At 44.2% G+C, this 20,376-nt stretch overlaps 1 protein-coding gene across 1 annotated transcript in view; it reads left to right on the plus strand.

The window, feature by feature from the left end:
* cacna1ba (calcium channel, voltage-dependent, N type, alpha 1B subunit, a) overlaps positions 1-20,376 on the plus strand; it is a 542,697-nt gene that overhangs the window by 347,775 nt on the left and 174,546 nt on the right. Inside the window, exons 9-11 of the mRNA XM_078425960.1 lie at positions 11,176-11,291; positions 14,049-14,105; positions 16,800-16,889. Of these exons, the coding sequence (XP_078282086.1) occupies positions 11,176-11,291; positions 14,049-14,105; positions 16,800-16,889 (263 nt within the window). The remainder of the gene's footprint in view (positions 1-11,175; positions 11,292-14,048; positions 14,106-16,799; positions 16,890-20,376) is intronic.

Genomic DNA, 20,376 nt, shown 5'->3' on the forward strand with positions numbered 1-20,376 from the left:
TTGCTCCCTTTCCAGCTTAACAACATCTTTTCTATAACAGGGTGACCAAAACTGAACATAATACACCAAATGCGGCCCCACCAATATCTTGTACAACTGCAACATAATATTCCAAATTCTATACTCAATATTCTGGCTGATGAAGGCTAATGGGCTGAAAGCCTTGTTGACCATCCAATCTACCTGTGATGCCACTTTCAAGGAATATGTACCTGCACTCCTCGATCGCTCGGCTCTACAATATTACCCAGAACCCTGCCATTCACTATGAAGGTCCTGCCACGGTTTGACTTCTCAAAATGCAATACCTCAAAATTATCTGTATTAAACTCCATTAACCATTTCTCAGCCCACTTGTCCAACTCATCAAGATCCTGCTGCAATTTTTGATAACCATCTCTGTTATCTACAATGCCACCAACTTTCCTGTTATCTGCAAGCTTACTAATCATACCTTGTGCTTTCCCTCCAAATCATTGATAATAACCACAAACTGCAATGGGCCCAGCGCTGGTCTATGAAGCACACTACTTGTCTTAGGCCTCCAGTCCAAAAAACAAACTTCCACCATCACCCTCTGCTCCCGTTCATGAAGCCAATTATCTATCCAGTTGGGCTCCCTATTTCTGGTTCCCAGGCCTTTCCTTGCAGCCCTTCTTAAGTAGAGGCACAACATTAGCCCCCATCCAGTCTTCCAGTTCCTCACCCATGTCTAATCATTCATGTATCTCATGGTGACTCCAATTTATTCTCCAGCTTCCCACAATGTCTTTGGATATATCTGATCAGGCCTGGGAGACCTGGGTGGCGCAGTGGTAGAGTTGCTGCCTTACAGTGCCAGAGACCCGGGTTTGATCCTGACTATGGGTGCTGCCTGCACAGAATTTGTACGTTCTCCCTGTGACCGTGTGGGCTTTCTCCAGGTGCTCTGGTTTCCTCCCACACTCCGAAGGCGTACAGGTTTAAAAGGATAATTGGCTTTGGTAAAAATTTAAATTGTCCCTAGTGTGTAGGATAGTGTTAGTGTTCGGGGTGATCATCGGTCGGGCCTGTTTCCGAGCTGTATCTCTACATCTATTCCCGTTCATGCGCCTTAAGACATTCAGCACTTCCTCGACTGTAATACTGACTGTCCTCAAGACACTTTCATTAATTGTTCCAAGTTGACCAGTCTTCACATCTTTCTCCACAGTAACCAGAGGAGAAATACTCATCAAGAACCTTGCTTCTCTTCTGCGGCTCCACACAGAGGCGACCACTTTGGCTTCTTTGGAGTCAAGAATGTTTCATTGTCAGATGTGCCGATAAAGGGACAATAAAATTCTAACTCACTTAAAATGCCCACAACAGCAATAACACACAGATAAATATACTATTCAATAATACAATAAATCAATAAACATAATAATAGGTGCAAAATGGTGAATATTGAAATATTCAAAATATTGAATATACTATTCAATAATACAATAAATCAATAAACATAATAAATGGTGCAAAACTGAAGTCTTTAGTGCAAGGGAAGAAACAGTCCATTGTAGTTGCTCATATTTCCTTCAGCAGATAAGTAAATGAATGGGGACGGGGAGTGAGGGTTTGGGGTTGGAGGGGTGGGGATGGAAATATTTAAAGTAAGTGGTAGAAAATTAGAAGAAGGATTAGGACAAAGAAATTCAGCCAGGGTTCGAAAAGGATCTGGAACTTACTGAATATGTTTTGAAGGCAGAATTGTCACCACATTCAAAGAGCATTTAGATGGGAGTTCATTGCTATTAGGAGCAGAATTCGGCCATTCGGCCCATCTAGTCTACTCCGCCATTTAATCACGAGTCGACTCCGCCATGGCTGGGTTGCCTTTTCACAACTGGAACTGTCATGACGTATTATTGTCCATCCAGAAATAAACAAGAATTTGGAGACATTCTGTTCTCTCCTGCAGAGGTTTACGAGAATTATCCCGGGTCTGATTGGGCTAACGCATGAAGGGGGTTTGAAGGCTCTGGGCCTGTACTCACTGGAATTTAGAAGGTTGAGGGAGGAATCTCATTGAAACCTTCTGGATAGGGAAGGACCTGTATGGAGTGGACGTGGAAACGATGTTTCCAGTAATGGGAGAGTCTGGAACCAGAGGGCACAAGCCTCAGAATATTAGGACATACGTTCAAAATGAAGATGAAGAGGAATTTCTTTAGCCAGAGCTTGGTAATTCATTGCCACAGATGGCTGTGGAGGTCACGTCATTGGGTTATTTTGAAAGCACAGATTGATAGATTCTTGTAGGAAAATAACTGCAGATGCTGGTACAAATCGAAGGTATCACAAAATGCTGGAATAACTCAGCAGGCTAGGCAGCATCTAGGAGAGAGGGAATGGGTAACTTTTCAGGTCGAGACCCTTCTTCAGACTGATGTCAGGGGGGCGGGACAAAGAAAGGATATAGGTGGAAACAGGAAGACAGTGGGAGAACTGGGAAGGGGGAGAGGGGGGAAGAGAGGGACAGAGGAACTATCAAAAGTTGGAGAAGTCAATGTTCTTGTTAGATTCTTGATTAGTAAGGGTGTCAAAAGGGAGAAGGCAGGAGAATGGGGTTGAGATGGGAAAAATAGATCAACCACGACTTAATGCGGAGTAGACTCAAAAGGCTGATTGGCCTAATTCTGCTCTTCTGTCTTATGGTCTTATGGTCTGTCAGATATCTACTATCACAATGGGAGAATTTTTAAATATAATTTTTTCTTTCCTCTCCCTCCAAGGGAAGTTCCCTGAAGATGTTTTCTGAATACAAGAAAGATTTATTGCGTAATTTTGAACAGATGAATGGTTTTCATAAGGGTCAGTGGAGCAGTGAAGGGCAAGATACAGCTAAAGGTTCATGGAGTTGACACATGATATAAACATATCAAATCAGTTGGAGATGGGGACATTGTTTTGTCAGATTAGAGTCTAATGCAAATTATAGGTTTGCAACAATGCTGTTGTGCCATTTTATTGAATACATTTCCAGTATCATAGTTCTCAAAATTATCGCATAATTTGTGGCTTGGGATTGTCACAGAAATTTGGAGCATGCTGGGTTATGCTGAGGAAATGTGTACGGCTTTGGCTGGTTCTGAGGATTCATTTGGTAAAGTGCTTATTATAATTTACAAGATATTTTTTCTTTCTATCTGCGACTCTTCAGTTAGAGAATGCTACTGCTGAAGTAACTTTGGACTTACTCCCTTCATCTACTGTGTTCCAGCAAGGTAATTTGGAAAGCAAGTTCTTTTGTAATAGGAACTGCTGGAAACCTTTCTCTCCAGCATCTTTGAATTAAAACAGGGTTTCCTTGAAATAACTCCCCATGATTTCTTTGTTCCTCTACTCCACTCACTATCATCCCATTTGCCTTTTTCTGTTGATTACGAAATGTGGATTTTTATAGCCCGTTTGAAAGACCAATTTCTGTGGGTAAACCCCTTTGACAAATAGAGTGTGAAATAGTGTTAACCTGGGAGTTGTTGGGATCGGTTTAATAATGAGTTGGATATCCACCACCTCCATTCTTGTTGCACCTCAATTTTTTCTGGATTATGTCCCACTTTCCACTGGTCTGTCCAAGAGACCAAATCATCTATACATCTTGCTGTAGTCTGCGACTCTCCTCCTCGTGGCCAGCCTCTTGCACTCTCACTGATCATTAAATATTTGGGCGGCACAGTGGCGCAGCGGTAGAGTTGCTGCTTTACAGCACTTACAGCTACCAGAGACCCAGGTTCGATCCCGACTACGGGTGTTGTCTGTATGGAGTTTGTACGTTCTCCCCCGTGACCACTTGGGTTTTCTCCAAGATCTTCGGTTTCCCCCCACATTCCAAGGACGTACTGGTTTGTAGGTTAATTGGCTTGGTATAAATGTAAAAACATTGTTCCTAGTGTGCGTAGGATAGTGTTAGTGTGCGGGGATCGCTGGTCGGTGTGGACTCAGTGTTTCCGCGCTGTATCTCTAAACTACACTAAACCAATAGACCATTCATACAGATTTACAAAAAACAGGGGAATGTGCATCCAGATCTTTTGAAAGCCTGGTGGTAAGAGGCTTCCAGTCACATAAACACCAATCATAATTCATATTCACGTGTGGCTGCGCCTAACGGCTGCGGCTCGCTGGCAGTCTGTTTGTCTTTTTTCCTTTTTTTTTTGTTTGTGTGTCGGTGTTGGGATGGTTTTTGTTTCTGTTTTTGGCTGTGTATGTGTGGGGGGGTGGGATGGGGCGGGGCAGGGGGTTGTGGGGTGGGGGAAACCTTTCTTTTATTAGGTCTCTTCCCCGGGGCGCAGCTCGGCCGCTGGGCCTTCCATCGCCCGCGGGGCCTTCCATCGCCCGGCGCGACTTGGCCGCTGGACTTAACATCGCCGGCGCGGCGGCGGGACGTTTCAGTGCCCGGTGCGGCTCGGCCACGGGGCCTTCCATCCCCTGGCGGGGGCTGTGTGTGTCGGTCGCCTTGGTAGGGGTCAAGCTGCCTGTCCGTGGGTGCGGGGGGAAGAGAGTGGAAGTTTTGTTGCCTTCCATCACAGTGAGGGGGTGTTTGGAGTCACTGTGATGGATGTTTGTGTTGGGGTCGTGTGTCCTGTGTTCTTTTCTTTTTTTTGTTGTGTTCTGTGACTGCTGTAATTTTGTTCGGTATCTGTACCGAATGACAATAAAGTTCTGTTAATTCGTACCCAAAGTGTGCCATGAATATCAATAAACCAACTGCAGATGCCGGAAATCTGCAACAAAAACTGAAAATACCTGAAAATTTCAGTAAGTCTGGCAGCATCTGTGGAAAGAGACAGAGTCTGCAACCCTTGGTCAGAGGGAGGCTGGAGAGGGGGTGGCGGGTGTATGGAATTAGCTGCCAGAGGAGGTAGTTGAGGCAGGTTCAATAAAAACATTGAAAACACACTTGGACACGTACAGGGATTCAGATTGACTAGAGAAATGGGCAGAAAATTGGCAGGTGCAGTTTAATTTGAGCAAGTGTGAGATGTTGCACTTTGGGAGGTCAAATGTAAGGAGAAAATATACAATTAATGGCATGACCCTTAACTCCATTCATGTACAGAGGTACTAGCATTAAAACCTTACCACATTCGATAACTCTCTGAATGCGGCAACACAAGTGAATAGAGTAGTCAGGCAAGCATATGATATGCGTTCTTTCATAGGTCGTGGCATTGAGTATAAGTGTCAGAAGTCATTTTGCACTTTTATAGGACTTCACAGATACGATAGTGGCATTTAGGAGACTTTTCAGTGGGCATATGGATGTGCAGGGAACGGAGGGGTATGGATAATGCACAGGCAGATAAAAGTTGGTTGGCATCATGTTCAACACAAACATTGTGGCCTGAAGGGCCTGTTCTTGTGCTATACTGTTCTAAGTTCTATCTTAAAAATGTGTGATCTGGGTCATAGCACAGTTCTTGTAAGAAAATAATGACTTATAGACCGACTGAGCACTGTCCCACTCATTTTGAAAGTGACCACAGGTCAGAAGTACCTGACTGGCTTTAAAAGACCTTGGGATACTCTGAAGTTGTCTTCAGTTATAGTGGAACATAAAAAAAATTAACTAAATTTAAATAACTTGTTCTAAATTGTTTCTCATTCCTAATCCGATCTTTTCTCCCCTCTCTTTAATTTACTTTCCCTGTTATTTGCGTTGAATGAAATAATCTGGCACTTCCTCGTATCACTGATTGATCTTCCGAAGTGAATCCAAGGCCAATTTGGACTGGACATAAATCGGCATAAGCAAATTGGAACCTCACTACGTGGAAAATCTGCACAAGACTATTCCTTGTTGTGTCTCAAAATTACAAGTTTCAACCTATCCAGAACTCCTACGCTATGATAATGGGCACGGTGGTGCAGCGGTAGAGTTGTTGCCTTGCAGCGCATGCAGCGCCGGAGACCCGAATTCGATACTGACTACGGGCGCTGTCTGTGCGGGGTTTGTACGTTCTCCCCGTGACCTGCATGCGTTTCCTCTGAGATCTTTGGTTTTCTCCCACACTCCAAAAGACGTACAGGTTTGTAGGTTAATTGGCTTGGTACAAGTGTAACTTGGCTCTAGTGTGTCGGACAGTATTAATATGCAGGGATCCTTCGACCAAAGGGCCTGTTTCTGCGCTGTATCTCTAAACTAAACTAAACTAAAACTATAGACTTTGAGCTGATGTTTCAACCTCTAGAATTCACTTCAAGACAGCCAAAGCAACTTAAAAAGGTTGATGCATGTTAAGCACAATTTACATTGAGCAAGTTAATTTTAGTGCAATATTCCATGTTGGTTGGAAATAATTTCCCAACATCTGAACCAAATGGAAATTATTTGTGAGGTTTTACAGCTTTTATTTGTTTGCAATTCTTTGAGGCTGCTCTTTGAGCTAACCTTGCTTTATGTAGGCTAGTAAAGGGCACGTTTTAAAAGCTTTTACACATTAATATTGCATTTAACAAAGATCTGAGCAGTGGACATGAATAATATTTATAAATAATTCAATATAGATTTTAGAAACTATTTTAAATAATTAAATGGAAACATTTAGTTTTTTGCGCAAATTAGTTTGAGCAGAAACTCGAAAAAATAAAGTGACTTCAAAAAAGCATTCCAATTTCAAATACAACTAATTCTACATCAGTACCAACAGCTGGAGTATGTTGTAATGCGTTTTGAAATGTAGTTCATTCAATTGTGTATAATTGGCATATAATTTTTTTAATGCTCAAAAATTGTAATTGCCAGATTAATCCATTGTGAATTTGCTTGGCATGGTTTGGGAATGGAGGTTAGGTGGAAAGTTCAATGATGGCTCCAGAAGATTCACAGGTGCTAATAGTTACAGGTGTATCTGGACTTATATGGAAAATAAACTCTGAGTTATATCGTTAGTCACGGAGAAATGGCATGGTAGATAGGGAACGGAAGGCCCAGATGTTGAGGTTAACTCCTACAATTCTGGTGGGAACCTACCAGAGAAACCAATTTCTTCTGAAATGTTGATGCCCTGTACAATGACCAGGCCATCCACAATGAAAGTATCATTAAAGAGAGAATACAGAGTGTAGAGATTAGTTCTGCTCACAGATAGCACTGTTCAAAGTACAACATCAGCTCAGTTACTTGTCAAACCTTTGAGTACTTTTGATTGTCTCAGACTATTTGAAGTAGTAAAACATTTAAGCGTTATTAATATCAAAAACCTAAAACACTTAAAAACAGTTAACTAAATGGACACATCTTTACAACTGAAGTAAACTAACACCTTCATCCCTCCTGATTGTTGTCATCCATTGAATTGGATGGCAACTCTGTCCCTGCATCAGGTCCAATTGTTTGAGTAGAATCCTCAACATAAGTGGTGGCTAATGACTGCCACTCTGTATTCCCTTGCTGGTTTTAGATTTAGATTTTTTTTAGATTTTAGATTTAGAGATACAGCGCAGAAACAGGCCCTTCGGCCCAACGGGTCCGCGCTGCCCAGCGATCCCCGCACATTAACACTATCCTACACCCACTAGGGACAATTTTTACATTTGCCCAGCCAATTAACCTACAAACCTGTACGTCTTTGGAGTGTGGGAGGAAACCGAAGATCTCGGAGAAAACCCACGCAGGCCACGGGGAGAACGTACAAACTCCGTACAGTACAGCACCCATAGTTAGGATCGAACCTGAGTCTCCGGCGCTGCATTCGCTGTAAGGCAGCAACTCTACCGCTGCGCCACCGTGCAGCGGTAGAGCACCAGAGTGCAGTTGCTAGGCAGCGTCATAGAGTCACACAGCATGGAAACAGGCCCTGTGGCCCATCTCGCCTGTGCCGACCAAGATGCCCCATCTAAGCTAGTCCTATTTGCCCGCGTTTGGCCCATATCCCGCTAAACCCTTCCCATCCACGTACCTGTCCAAGTGTCTTTTAAATGCCATTACATTATCTGCCTCAACTGCTTCAGTATCTGCCTCAACTGCCTCCTCTGGCAGCTCATTCCATACACCCACCACTCTCTGAGTGAAAAAGTTGTGCCTCAGGTTCCCATTACCCCTCTCAGCTTAAACATCCCCTTCTCTGGGTAACAGACTCTGTGCATTCACCCTATCCCCCTCATGATTTTCAGTCTCTCACCAACAGCACCGCGTTCCCACATGCTGATTAATGCTCCAGGTTCATTCACCTTACTTGTCAGCTCCCTAATCTGGATGCAGGTTAGCCTTCCAATCTTTCCATGTGCCTTATCATCACCATGTCCCAACTGCCTACTAGACTGACAGTTCCTTTCCATTGAGGCACAAGAAACTGCAAACGCTGGAATCTGGAGCCAAAAAAACAAACCACTGGAGAAGCTCTAAAGATGCGTCCCAGCCCAAAATGTCCATTTCCCTCCAGAGATTCTGTCTAACCTGCTGAGTCCCTCCAACACGTTGTTTTTTTTTGCTCTAGTTTCCCTTCCTCATTATATTGAACCTTGCCTTCAACTATAGATTTACTGTATGACCGATCCCCCTGCCAAATTGGTTTAAAACCTCCTCAACAGCTCAAACAAGACAGAGGACTACATGAGCTGTCCACAATGTTCTCAGCTTCTCTGCTGCTCCACAGCGAGTCCAATACAAGGCAACCAGTCAGGAGCTGCAGGTGGAAGCACGTCCTTAAGGGATTGGACACATTAAGGGATTGGACACATTAAGGGATTGGACACATTAGAGGCAGGAAACATGTTCCCAATGTTGGGGAAGTCCAGAACCAGGGGCCACAGTTTAAAAATAAGGGGTAGGCATTTAGAACGGAGATGAGGAAAAGCTTTTTCAGTCAGAGAGTTGTAAATCTGTGGAATTTTCAGCCTCAGAAGGCAGTGGAGGCCAATTCTCTGGATGCTTTCAAGAGAGAGCTAGATAGAGCTCTTAAAGATAGCAGAGTCAGGGGGTATGGGGAGAAGGCAGAAACGGGGTACTGATTGTGAATGATCAGCCATGATCACATTGAATGGTGGTGCTGGCTCGAAGGGCCGAATGGCCTACTCCTGCACCTATTGTCTAATGTCTATTGTCTATTGCACTACAGAAAGTCTCCCTGCTGTGCTAGATATTGTCGGAAGCGCATGCCACAGGTCCAAGTTTTCATGCCTTCAACTATACAATACAATATACAATACAATACAATATATCTTTATTGTCATTGTACCCAGGGGTACAACAAGATTGGGAATGCGCCTCCCATACGATGCAATAATTTAAGTAATTTAGACAACAGCAACCCAACGAAACGAAACAATTGTGACAGTTTTAGACAGGGTAAAGTGCAAGTTGATCTTTGCGTTGTGGCCATCCGGCTCAGCAGGACCGGCTCATAGCAGCTATGGCCCTGGGGATGAAGCTGTTCCTGAGTCTGGAGGTGCGGGCGTAGAAGGCCTTGTATCGTCTGCCCGATGGGAGGAGTTCGAACAGACTGTTGCAGGGGTGTGAAGAGTCTTTGTCGATGCTGGTGGCTTTTCTGAGGCATCGTGTGTTGTAGATGCCCTCCAAGTCTGGTAGCTGTGTTCCGATGGCCCTCTGAGCTCTATGGACTACCCGCTGTAGAGCTTTCCTTTCTGCCTCCGTGCAGCTGAGGTACCACACAGGGATGTCATGCGTTAGGATGCTCTCTATGGTACAGCGGTATATACTCTATGACCGATCACCCTGACAAATCGGTTTAAATTTCAGGAGGTGAACTATTCTATTGCAAAATCAAATAATAATAACAATAATAATTTATTTGTCATTCGAACGGAAAGGTATACATTTGAATGAAAGGAATGTGTAGGAAAGAAAACAGCAGATGCTGGTTAAAATCGAAGGTAGCATCTCTGGAGAGAAGGAATGGGTGACGTTTCGGGTCTGAAGAAGGGTCTTGACCCAAAACGTCACCCATTCCTTCTCTCCAGAGACGTTGCCTGACCCGCTGAGTTACTCCAGCATTTTGTGTCTACCTTCCATTTGAATTAAATGTTGTTCCTCACGGGGCCGAGGTGCAAGGTGCAAGGTGGCTGATATTGATGTAAAGTGCCAGTGCAGTGCGCGTGTGTGTTTTAGGCGAGGTGTATGTTTGCGTTGGGGGGCAGCAGGGTGCTCATCATTCTAACAGCCAGGGGGAAGAAGCTGTTGCACATCCTGGTGGTGCTGGCCTTGACTGAAGAAGGGTCTCGACCCGAAACGTCACCCATTCCTTCTCTCCCGAGATGCTGCTTGACCTGCTGCGTTACTCCAGCATTTTGTGAATAAATACCTTCGTGTTGTTGAAAAGTGGTTTAACCTTGATTCACTTTTCCAGATATCTTGACATCAGGAGATCTGTCGTTTTGCTTATATCTTCATTCTCCCTGACACATTTCTTTTGGCATAATACTTCACAAATGGCACTGACAGTAATGCAAAATCATCTGCTGTCAAATTTTCAGCCTCACTAGTCTGATAAATTATGGCCCTTATTTGCTTGCTGCGCATTTATGTTTTATAAACCCCTTTTCTTCCGCAATGGTATTATTTAACCCTGAGGCTGCATCCCTGACCTCGCTGGGATTGGTGACTCACACAATCTCAAGGACTGCTTTGCTAAATAAGGTCAGGTCATTATGTGTCGGAAAGAAATCTAGATGCTGGGTTATGCCAAAGGTAGACACAATATGCTGGAGTAACTCTGCAGGTCAGGCAGCATCTCTGAAGAAAAAGAATTGGTGACGTTTCGGGTCGGGTCTAAAGAATGGGTCCAACCCAAAACTTCGCCTATTTTTCTCCAGAGATGCTGCCTGACCTGCTGTTACTCCAGCACTTTGTGTCTATCAAGGTCAGGTCATAGTAATTCTCAGTACCTTAGGATCTTCACCGTTAAAGTAAAATTAGTTTTCTCTCTTTCCCAGTTCTGATGAGGGGCCTTCAGCTAGAAATGTTAACTCTGTTTCCATTTCCACAGATGCTGCCTAACCTTCCGAGCGTTCCCGGCATTTTCTGTCTGCCTTTTATTTTGCAACTGGAACCCAACGTTAAGATTCGTTCAAATCTTTTCTGTCTACAAATTGTGAAAACAATCCTGAAGTGACGATGATCTCTGGCGCTTTGTTTTACACATTTGCTTGCTTTTTAGCGTGAACCAAAGAAAAATTGCTTTTATCTTGCAGCGAGTTTGCAAAGGAACGGGAACGAGTGGAGAACCGACGGGCATTCCTAAAACTAAGAAGACAACAGCAGGTGGAGCAAGAGTTCAACAGGTACCTGCGTTGGATCCATATCGCTGGTGAGAATATAGCGGATGTTTGATTCTGTGCAAAAGTTCATAACCTCACATTTGTGCAACCACCATATGTCGTGTGCAAGAGCCTCTGTGGCACATTTCGTCTGGTTTCTTTGTGCTGATCACCCATGGAAACATAGAAAAATAGGAGCAGGAGTAGGCCATTCGGCCCCTTTGAGCCAGCACCGCCATTCAATATGATCATGGCTGATCATCTAAAATCAGTACCCTGTCCCTTCCTTTTTCCCCATATCCCTTGATTCCTTTAGCCCTAAGAGCTAAATCTAACTCTCTTGAAAATGTCAAGTGAATTGGCCTCCTCTGTCTTCTGTGGCTGAATTCCACAGATTCACAAAATCAATACCCCGTTCCTGCTTTCTCCCCATATCCCTTGATTCCTTCAGCCCTAAGAGCTAAATCTCTCTCTTGAAAACAGCTCAATCTAGCTCTTTCTTGAAGATTTCTTTTCAAGTGTCGCTTTGCAGATTTCTGCAATTAAACTTTTGGGGGGGGAAATGAAGAACAGAGAGGAAACCAAAGGAAGTGAAAACTCAACTGATTCCACTCCTTTGTCAATTCCAGGCAGGAGGAACATCCAGAGGAGGGCACACTAATAACCCCTTGGGTTTCCTCAGTTTTTACATATAAAAGCTGATCTCAAAGACCTATTTGAAAATGTTTGCAGGGTTCATTTACATCAATGAAACCTCTTTTCATAATAATAGTTGATAATATTTTGAGAACAGGTATTCTCCGTAGAAATCTGACCAGTCATCTTTGTTTACGGACACATAATAGAATCTGCCAACCTAGGTCCCCGCACATTAACACTATCCTACACACACTAGGGGCAATTTTTTTTAACATTTACCCAGTCAATTAACCTACATACCTTTATGTCCTTGGAGTGTGGGAGGAAACCGAAGATCTCGGAGAAAACCCACGCAGGTCACGGGGAGAACGTACAAACTCCGTACAGGCGGCGCACGTAGTCAGGATCGAACCTGAGTCTCCGGCGCTGCATTCGCTGTAAGGCAGCAACTCTACCGCTGCGCCACCGTGCCGCCCTACCCTATTAACACTACCCTACACACACTAGGGACAATTTTACATTTTTATGCCAAGCCAATTAACCTACAAACCTGTACGTCTTTGGAGTGTTGGGGGAAACCAAACATCTCGGAGAAAACCCACGCAGTCACGGGGAGAACGGATAAACTCTGTACAGAAAAGCATCTGTAGTCAGGATCGAACCGGTGTCTCTGGTGCTGTGAGGCAGCAACTCTGCCGCTGCGCCACCGCGTCACCATACCTTAGGTTTAAGGGAGAGGGGAAAGATTTAAAAGCAACCTGCAGGGCAACTTTTTCACTCGGTTAGTGGATATATGGAATGAGCTCTCAGAGGTGGTAGTTGAAGCAGGTACATTAACTGCATTTGAGTAATCTGGTACTTTATATATATATTATTTGATCAGAGGAAATACTTTATGTTTTCTCTAAAATTAAACTACACTGCCCATCATTTACATTTGTTAAATCTTTTGATGAAGTTGACAGTTCATTTTCAACATGTGAAAGAGATTACAGGTACAATTTTTAAGGTTACATTTTGCTACTAAATGCACTTTTACTAAATTGTTAAATTTAGCATCAGAGTAGGATCTTACCATGTAATATGGTAAATACTTTGATTGGACTTTACTGGATTTAGACTCCTCGAGTGGTACAGCGTGGAAACAGGCCAATCGGCCCAACTTGCCTATACTGGCCAACGTGTCCCAGCTATACTAGTCCCACCTTCCCGGATATGGTCCATATCCCTTATGGTCCATATCCCTCCAAACCTGTCCTATGCATAGACCTGTCTAACTGTTTCTTAAACGTTGGGATAGTCCCTGCCTCAACTACCTCCCCTGGCAGCTTGTTCCATACACCCACCACCCTCTCTGTGAAAAAGTTACCCCTCAGATTCATATTAAATCTTTTCCCATCCACCTTAAACCTTTGTCCTCCAAACTTGCACTAAATGTTATTCGCTTGTCACGTATCTGTACACGGTAAATGGCTCGATTGTAATCATGTATTGTCTTTCCGCTGACTGGATAGCACGCAACAAAAGCTTTTCACTGTACCTCGGTACACGTGACAATAAACTAAACCAAACTGAACTGATAATTTCTTTGGAAAATGTAATTCAATGTACTGATTCAGGATTACTATCAGAGGTTTAGAAAGGTTACAACTCTGCACACTGCCTCTTCACTCTGTAAATTACTTTGAGAAATGTTTTGACATGCAGTTTGACAAAAGGCAATTCGACTAGAAGTGAAATTCATGTAAATATTAAAATGCCAGATGCTGATGAGTGCAAATCAAAAAAATGTCCCCTTGATGAGTGGAGCAGATAAACACAGAGGATGCTAGGAATGCTCAGCAGGTCAGACAGCAACTGTGGAGAGAGAAACAGAGTTTCAGGTCAAAGACCTTTTAGTGGGACTGGGACGAAGCCACATCAAAATAGTATCAGGTCGCAGAGAGTGTGCAGGAGTGTTGGATAGGACAAAGGGAATAACTTTGATAAGGTTAGGCCAGAATGGCACTGGAGATAATTGTAAAGGAAGTCATTTGGTTGATGGGTTAATTAAAGAGAGAGCATTGATCGTTGTTCATAAAAGCCATTAATCCTACTCTCATTTTCTTTGATAGTTTTACAACATTAGAATTACCGTTTTCTTACTTTTTTTTCTTTGTCTCGTTTAGAGGAGGTCATGCTGGCAGAAGAGGACAAAAATGCAGAAGACAAGTGTGCTTTGGATGGTATGTACACATTGTTACTTGTAGCCTTAGAGGATAGAGAACTCTTAGTTCTTTGGCTAATACCCAATAGCCCTTTGAAAGATTTTATGCCCCGTTCTGTTCCGTAATGCAGAACACCGTTTCAAAGTTTCTGGAGAAAAAGAATTGGTGATGTTTCGTGTCGGAACTCTTCTTCAGACTGAAGATAGTGTGTGGTGGGGGCAGGGCAGGGGGGGGGGGGGGGGGGGGGGGAATGAACTGGAGGCGAGAAAAGGTCAGAACTAATCAGGGTCGGCAGCAGATGACCTCAGGAAAGGTGGAGCTCATGACGGCCCATTGTTGGCTGGGGAAGGTGTGGGGACGAGAGGAATACAAGGATGCGAACAGTGGAACTAGTAGGACGCCTCGCGGGTGGGGGAGGGGGGGGGTGGAGACGGGAGGGGAAGGGAGGGAATGCAGGACATACTTGAAATTAGAGAACGTAACATTCATACCGCTGGGTTGTAAGCTGCCCAAGCGAAATATGGGGTGTGTATAGGTTCGTGGCTGGATCTGGAGGGAGTTGAATGTGGGTGGAATAAAATGGGGTGAGATGTGAGATTAGTGCAAATGGGTGTTGGAAATAGTTGTCACAGACTCTGTGGGCCGGAGAGCCTGTTTCTGCGCCGTACGATGGTATGACTCTAAGACTCCAGGAGCTGCAGCACGAGTGTTTGACGGTCAAGATTCACAACAGGGGGCATGGTAGCCGAACCAGATCCTCTCTAAATACTCAGTCATGTGCTTTCCAGGTCAGTGACTGCAAAGCAAACACTTGTTAATACTGTCTGACAACGTCCACCCAAGGCAATGGCACTTTGCCAGCCACTTCCTATCACATGAACTAACATCAGCAAAATTTAGCAAGAGTGCCCACTGAGCCTGAGATTTTCAGGACCGTACTGGCAGGCTCCCAAGAAACTCCTGATATGAGCGTTAACAAAAAACTGAATGTTAATATAATTGGGAGTAACTTTGAAAATCAAATCACTTCTTAAACCCCTTACACCTACCCAGTGTTTGTCTGTGCTGACAAGAATCATAGTGTCATAGAGTGATACAGCGTGGAAACAGACCCTTCCGCCCAACTTGCCCACACCGACCAACATGTCCCAGCCTAACTAGTCCCACCTGCTCGCGCTTGGTCCATATCTCTCCAAACCTATCGGATCCATGTACCTGTCTAACTGTTTCCTAAATGTTGGAATAGTCCCTGCCTCAACTACCTCCTCTGGCAGCTTGTTCCATACACCCACCACCCTTTGTGTGAAAACGTTACCCCTCAGATACCTATTCAATCTTTTCCCCTTCACCTTAAATCGATGTCCTCTGGTCCTCGATTCCCCTACTCTGGGCAAGAGACTCTGTGCATCTACCCGTGAATCCCTGGGTCAATGTGAGACAAAAAAGAAGCAGCTCATATTTGTGGTCTTAAACAGATCGACTGGTGGTAATTCATGTTGAAGTACCTCCTGTTGCTCACAGCTGCCCACCTTTGAGAGATATAATTGCATGCCAATCATATTAGCCGCCACTCTGTCTCTTTCAAGAGCAGAGCCCATTACTATGGCTTGTGTGTTTCCTCTTCAGAATCACAACGTAGCCGTTGAATGAAGGAAACGGTTCGGTGTCAAGGACAGAATGTGCCACTTTTGCGATTGATTAATTCAAAAGACATATTCAGAAAAAAATAGAAATGTGTGATTCGTCACCATATCCAGTGGCTTCTGATTCCAAGAACACTTATCTAGTGTTCAAAGGGTTTTGCAATCCCCAGGCGATATTAATGTGATATAAATAAACAGTCTTGCACCTGCCGTGCTTTAATACCAAATGGAAGTGGTAGATTTATCCAAACACTAAATGAGCCAGAATGAGCCTTGGAAAAGTACTTAATTATGAATTATGGTAGATAGTTAAACATTTCAGAGAAGTCTTTTATGTGGGTGATTTAGTTTTGCGCCCCAATACTGAATGGATAATACTTGCGTTGCCTTGCAGGATAAGTAGAAACTGTGTTCTGTCAGTTGACCATAGAAAGGGCATATGTGATGAGCTTGATAAATTTTGTGCCTCTAAATTGGACGCTCCAAATCTACTTCTGGAAAACAAATCCTGGGCACAGAAACAAAGAGAATAGATGCAGGAGTAGGCCATTCGGCACTTCGAGCCAGCACCGCCATTCAATATGATCATGGCTGATCATCCAAAATCAGTATCCTGTTCCTGCTTTCTCCCCACATCCCTTCATTCCATTAGCCCTAAGAGCTGTATCTAACTCTCTCTTAAATACATCCAGTGAATTGCCCCCCACTGCCTTCTGTGGCAGAGAATTCCACAGATTCACAACTCTCTGGCGTAAAAAGATTCTCCTCATCTCAGTCCTAAATGGCCTACCCCTTATTCTTAAACCATGACACTTGATTCTGGACTCCCCCAACATAGGGGACATTTTTCCTGCATCTAGCCTGTCCAATCCTTTAAGAATTGTATATGTTTCTATAAGGTCCCCTCTCATCCTTCTAAATTCCAGTGAATACAAGCCCAGTCGATCCATTCTTAACTCTGATTTCATCAACCACCGATTCATTGAATGTATCAAGCGCTCAGCATGCAAGATGAAGGTTGTGCTTGGCTCTTGATGTTGCAGTGATTCTTGATTGTTTTGAAACACAGTTTTGAAGAGAGCAACGGCAAAAAAGAGTAAGAACGACCTGTTAAATGCTGAGGAGGGAGAAGACCACTTCACAGACATTTCCTCAGTGGGTGAGTACGATCTCTTCCAGCTCTACTTGTTTAATTTTGTTTGGCTACGAGTCAGCCTTGTATTTACAATAAAAAACATTTTTCGGACGGAGAGTTGGAGCTAGACAAGTCTCTGAGAATGGTTCCTTGTGCTCTGCCTCCCGATTCAGTCTCAGTTGCGGAATGCACAACTCAGCTACTCGAATATTTCACGTTTAGTGGTTCCAGCAAAAGATTTATTTCCAGCTAGTAGCGTTTCTTGTATTAAGTTGAGATCAACTGTCTGCCTCGATGTTGTCGTACTGGAAAGGATGCAGAGATAGTTTACACGGATGTTGCCAGGATCCGAGGGCCTGAGGATGAGGGGTGATCTTATCATAATCATTATCATAATCGTGATTTATTAGCCAAGTGTTGAGTGTTGCAACATGCGAGGAATTTGGTTCGCCATACAGTCATATCAAAAAAGCAACAGGGCACACAACTACATAAAAATTGACATAAACACCCACCACAGCGGCTCCTCCACCTTCCCCACTGTGATGGAAGGCAATGAAGTCTTATCTTCTTTCCTCCCGTGGTCGGGAGAGTCGAACCATTCGCAGCCGGCGATCGAGCTCCCATGTCGGGGCGGTCTAAGCTCCCGCATTGGGGCGGTCGAAAACTCCTGTGGGTTGGAGTCCCCGAAATCGGTCCCTAACCAGGGACAGCGTGCTCCACGGTTAAGGCCCGCAGCTCCCACAGGTTGGAGCACCATAGGCCGACCCCTGGCAAAGTGACCGCCCGCTCCGAGATGTTAAAGTCCCGCAGGCTCCGCGGTTTTGGAGCTCTACAAGTCCCAGACAAGAGGCCGCCAACTCCACGAGGTTAGGCCGCAGTGCGGACGGAGACACAACACGGAAAAGGTCGCATCTTCGTCGAGTTTCCCCCACGCCCCCCACCAACCCCCACCTAATACAACACTCAAGATAAACTAAAACATACATTTTACAACAAACTAAAAACACAAAGAAGGAAAAGATGAAGACAGATCGTTGGTGAGGCAGACATCATGCGGTGCCCCCTGGTGGTGTATAGAGGTGTGTAAGATAATGAGAGGAATAGATACGGTAAATTCACAGAGTAAAACCCCTGTCCCACTTAGGCGATTTTTTAGGCGACTACAGGCATTTAGGCTGTCACCATACGGTCGTCGGGGTGTCGCCAGTATGATCGTGAATATTCTCCAAAGAGTTGTAGCTTTTTTCTGGTCGCCGATGGATTTCGAAATTAAAATTTGGGCGACTCTTGGTTTGACGCCAATGATCGTAGCTTGATGTCTCCTGACGTAGGTGCTGTCGTAGGTTGTTGCCAGGTTGTGGCCAGGTGACATAGGTTGTCGCCGGTGCTGATTTCATTGAATTCCATTGGCGACTACCTACGTCAATCGGCGACAGGTACCGGCGTCAAAACCGGAGGCCAAAATGATGTGAATTGTCTTCAGTTGTCGCCGACACAGTCGTAGCATGTCGTAGCTTGTCATGGGTAGACGTAGGTTGACTTCGGTTGTCGTAGGTTGCCGCCTGTGTGGTCGTAGGTTGTTGTAGGTGCTGTCGTAGTTAGACGTCCAAAGTCGTAACGATTGGGTCGCCGGTTGTCGGTCGCTTGCCGTAGCTTGACGCCGACTAGGTGGTAGGTTGTTGTAGCTTGTCATAGTCATTGTCGTGGGGGGGGGGGGTCCAGTCGCCAGTTTTTCGGCTATGATTATTGCAGTCACCTAAAAAAACGCCTAAGTGGGACAGGCCACTTTGGGAATCAGGAAACAGTGGACATAGGTTTAAGGTCAGCGGGGATGGATTTAATAGGAACCTGAGAGGCAACTATTTTACACAAAGGGTGATAGGTATATGGAACGAGCTGCCAGAGCAGGTAGTTGACGCAGATACTATCAAAATCTTTATAAAGCATTTGGACAGTTACATAGATAGGATAGGTTTAGAAGGATATGGGCCAAATGCAGGTGGGACTAGTGCAGATGGAACATGTTGTTCAGCATGGGCAAGTTGGGCAGAAGGGCCTGTTTCCAAGCAGGATGACCCAATGACTCTATGGCCAGCTTTCATTGCCATTAGTCAAGACATCCATTGGAATGTGATGAACAAGGCAGGATGGGTGGTTAGCTTAGAGGTGGTCCAGGTTTTACTTGGGCAATCTGAAAAGATTACAAGAAGCAATTAGCTACTGATGCATCCCATGGGGGTTCATCGATTGTTAAGAACAACCAATCTTTAAACTAATCATTCCATTTATCTTTTTGGATCTGAAATGGTTCATCCAGTTATCTCTATTTAATTGCCTTCCTGTTTCAATAACTGTCTCCCTCTGTCTATTTTTTATCTTAATTTCTATATTTTTACCTGTATTTCTAGCTAGCCATGCTCATTTCCCAAGTTCTCACTGTTTTTTCTTCCTTTTCCTTTTGTTTTACCATTCCCGCCTTCCTTAAGGTTTTGCTCCTTTTAATTCTCTGACTGCATTCAACTTTAAAGGGCCTGTCCCACTTAGGCGATTTTACGGCGACTGCCGGCGACTAGGCTGTCGCCGACAGTTCGCCAGGGTGTCACGGGCATGATCATGAGGAGTCTTCAAAGAATCGTAGTAGATATCGGCGCGTCGCTGAGAAATCAACCGGAGTGAAATTTCTCGGCGACAGCTGGCTTGTCGCCAGGTATCGTTGTTTATTGCGGGCGCTGTCGCACGCTGTCCCCAGGTTTGCTAGGTTCTCTTAGATGCATTTAGAAGCACATAATATTAAATTAAGTAAAGTCATTTGAAGCTACCATTAAATACTTGTGTTTAACCAATTTATTTACCGTCAGGAGATTTGACAGGTAGATTGGAGGCGACAGTTTGATGGTCAGGTAAGCGTGGGAATTTTTGCGACGTTTATGGTCTTCAGCGATTACATTTAAAGTGGGCTCCCAACCCAGATATGCAACCCAGAAACCAAATATGCATCTGCTGTACATTTTCAAAGAATGCCCACACTCCGCACAAAAATCCATTTAACCACTTTTAAAATTAAATTTCTTAATACTGCTATTAGTAAACTGGAAGTCAATCCAGTTTATGCCTTGTTACCGTGAAGCTTGGTTTTCAAGTAACCTGGGCAAGATGTTATATTTCAAAACTCTCAAGTACTTACCGACTTGTCAGTGATTTCAGCAAAAATTAGGACGCCAGAGAAGCATTGACAGCGTGGGAATTTTGCGATGTTTCCGAAGACGATGTAATCTCGACCTGACTCCGCATTGTCGTGGTCATTGTCGTCGGGTAAAAGAAAATTTTGGCGATCTGCTACGACTTTGACAGTCGCCGACAGTCGCCTAAAACATCGCTTAAGTGGGACAGGCCCTTAAGTCATCTTTCTTTATTCTCCTTCTTAACTTCTTGTTTAGTTTAGTTTATTGTCATGTATACTGAGATACAGTGAAAAGCTTTTGTTGCGTGCTATCCAGTCAGTGGAAAG

This window comes from Rhinoraja longicauda, chromosome 31 (genome assembly GCF_053455715.1).
Source record: "Rhinoraja longicauda isolate Sanriku21f chromosome 31, sRhiLon1.1, whole genome shotgun sequence".
NCBI classification, from domain to species: Eukaryota; Metazoa; Chordata; class Chondrichthyes; order Rajiformes; family Arhynchobatidae; genus Rhinoraja; species Rhinoraja longicauda.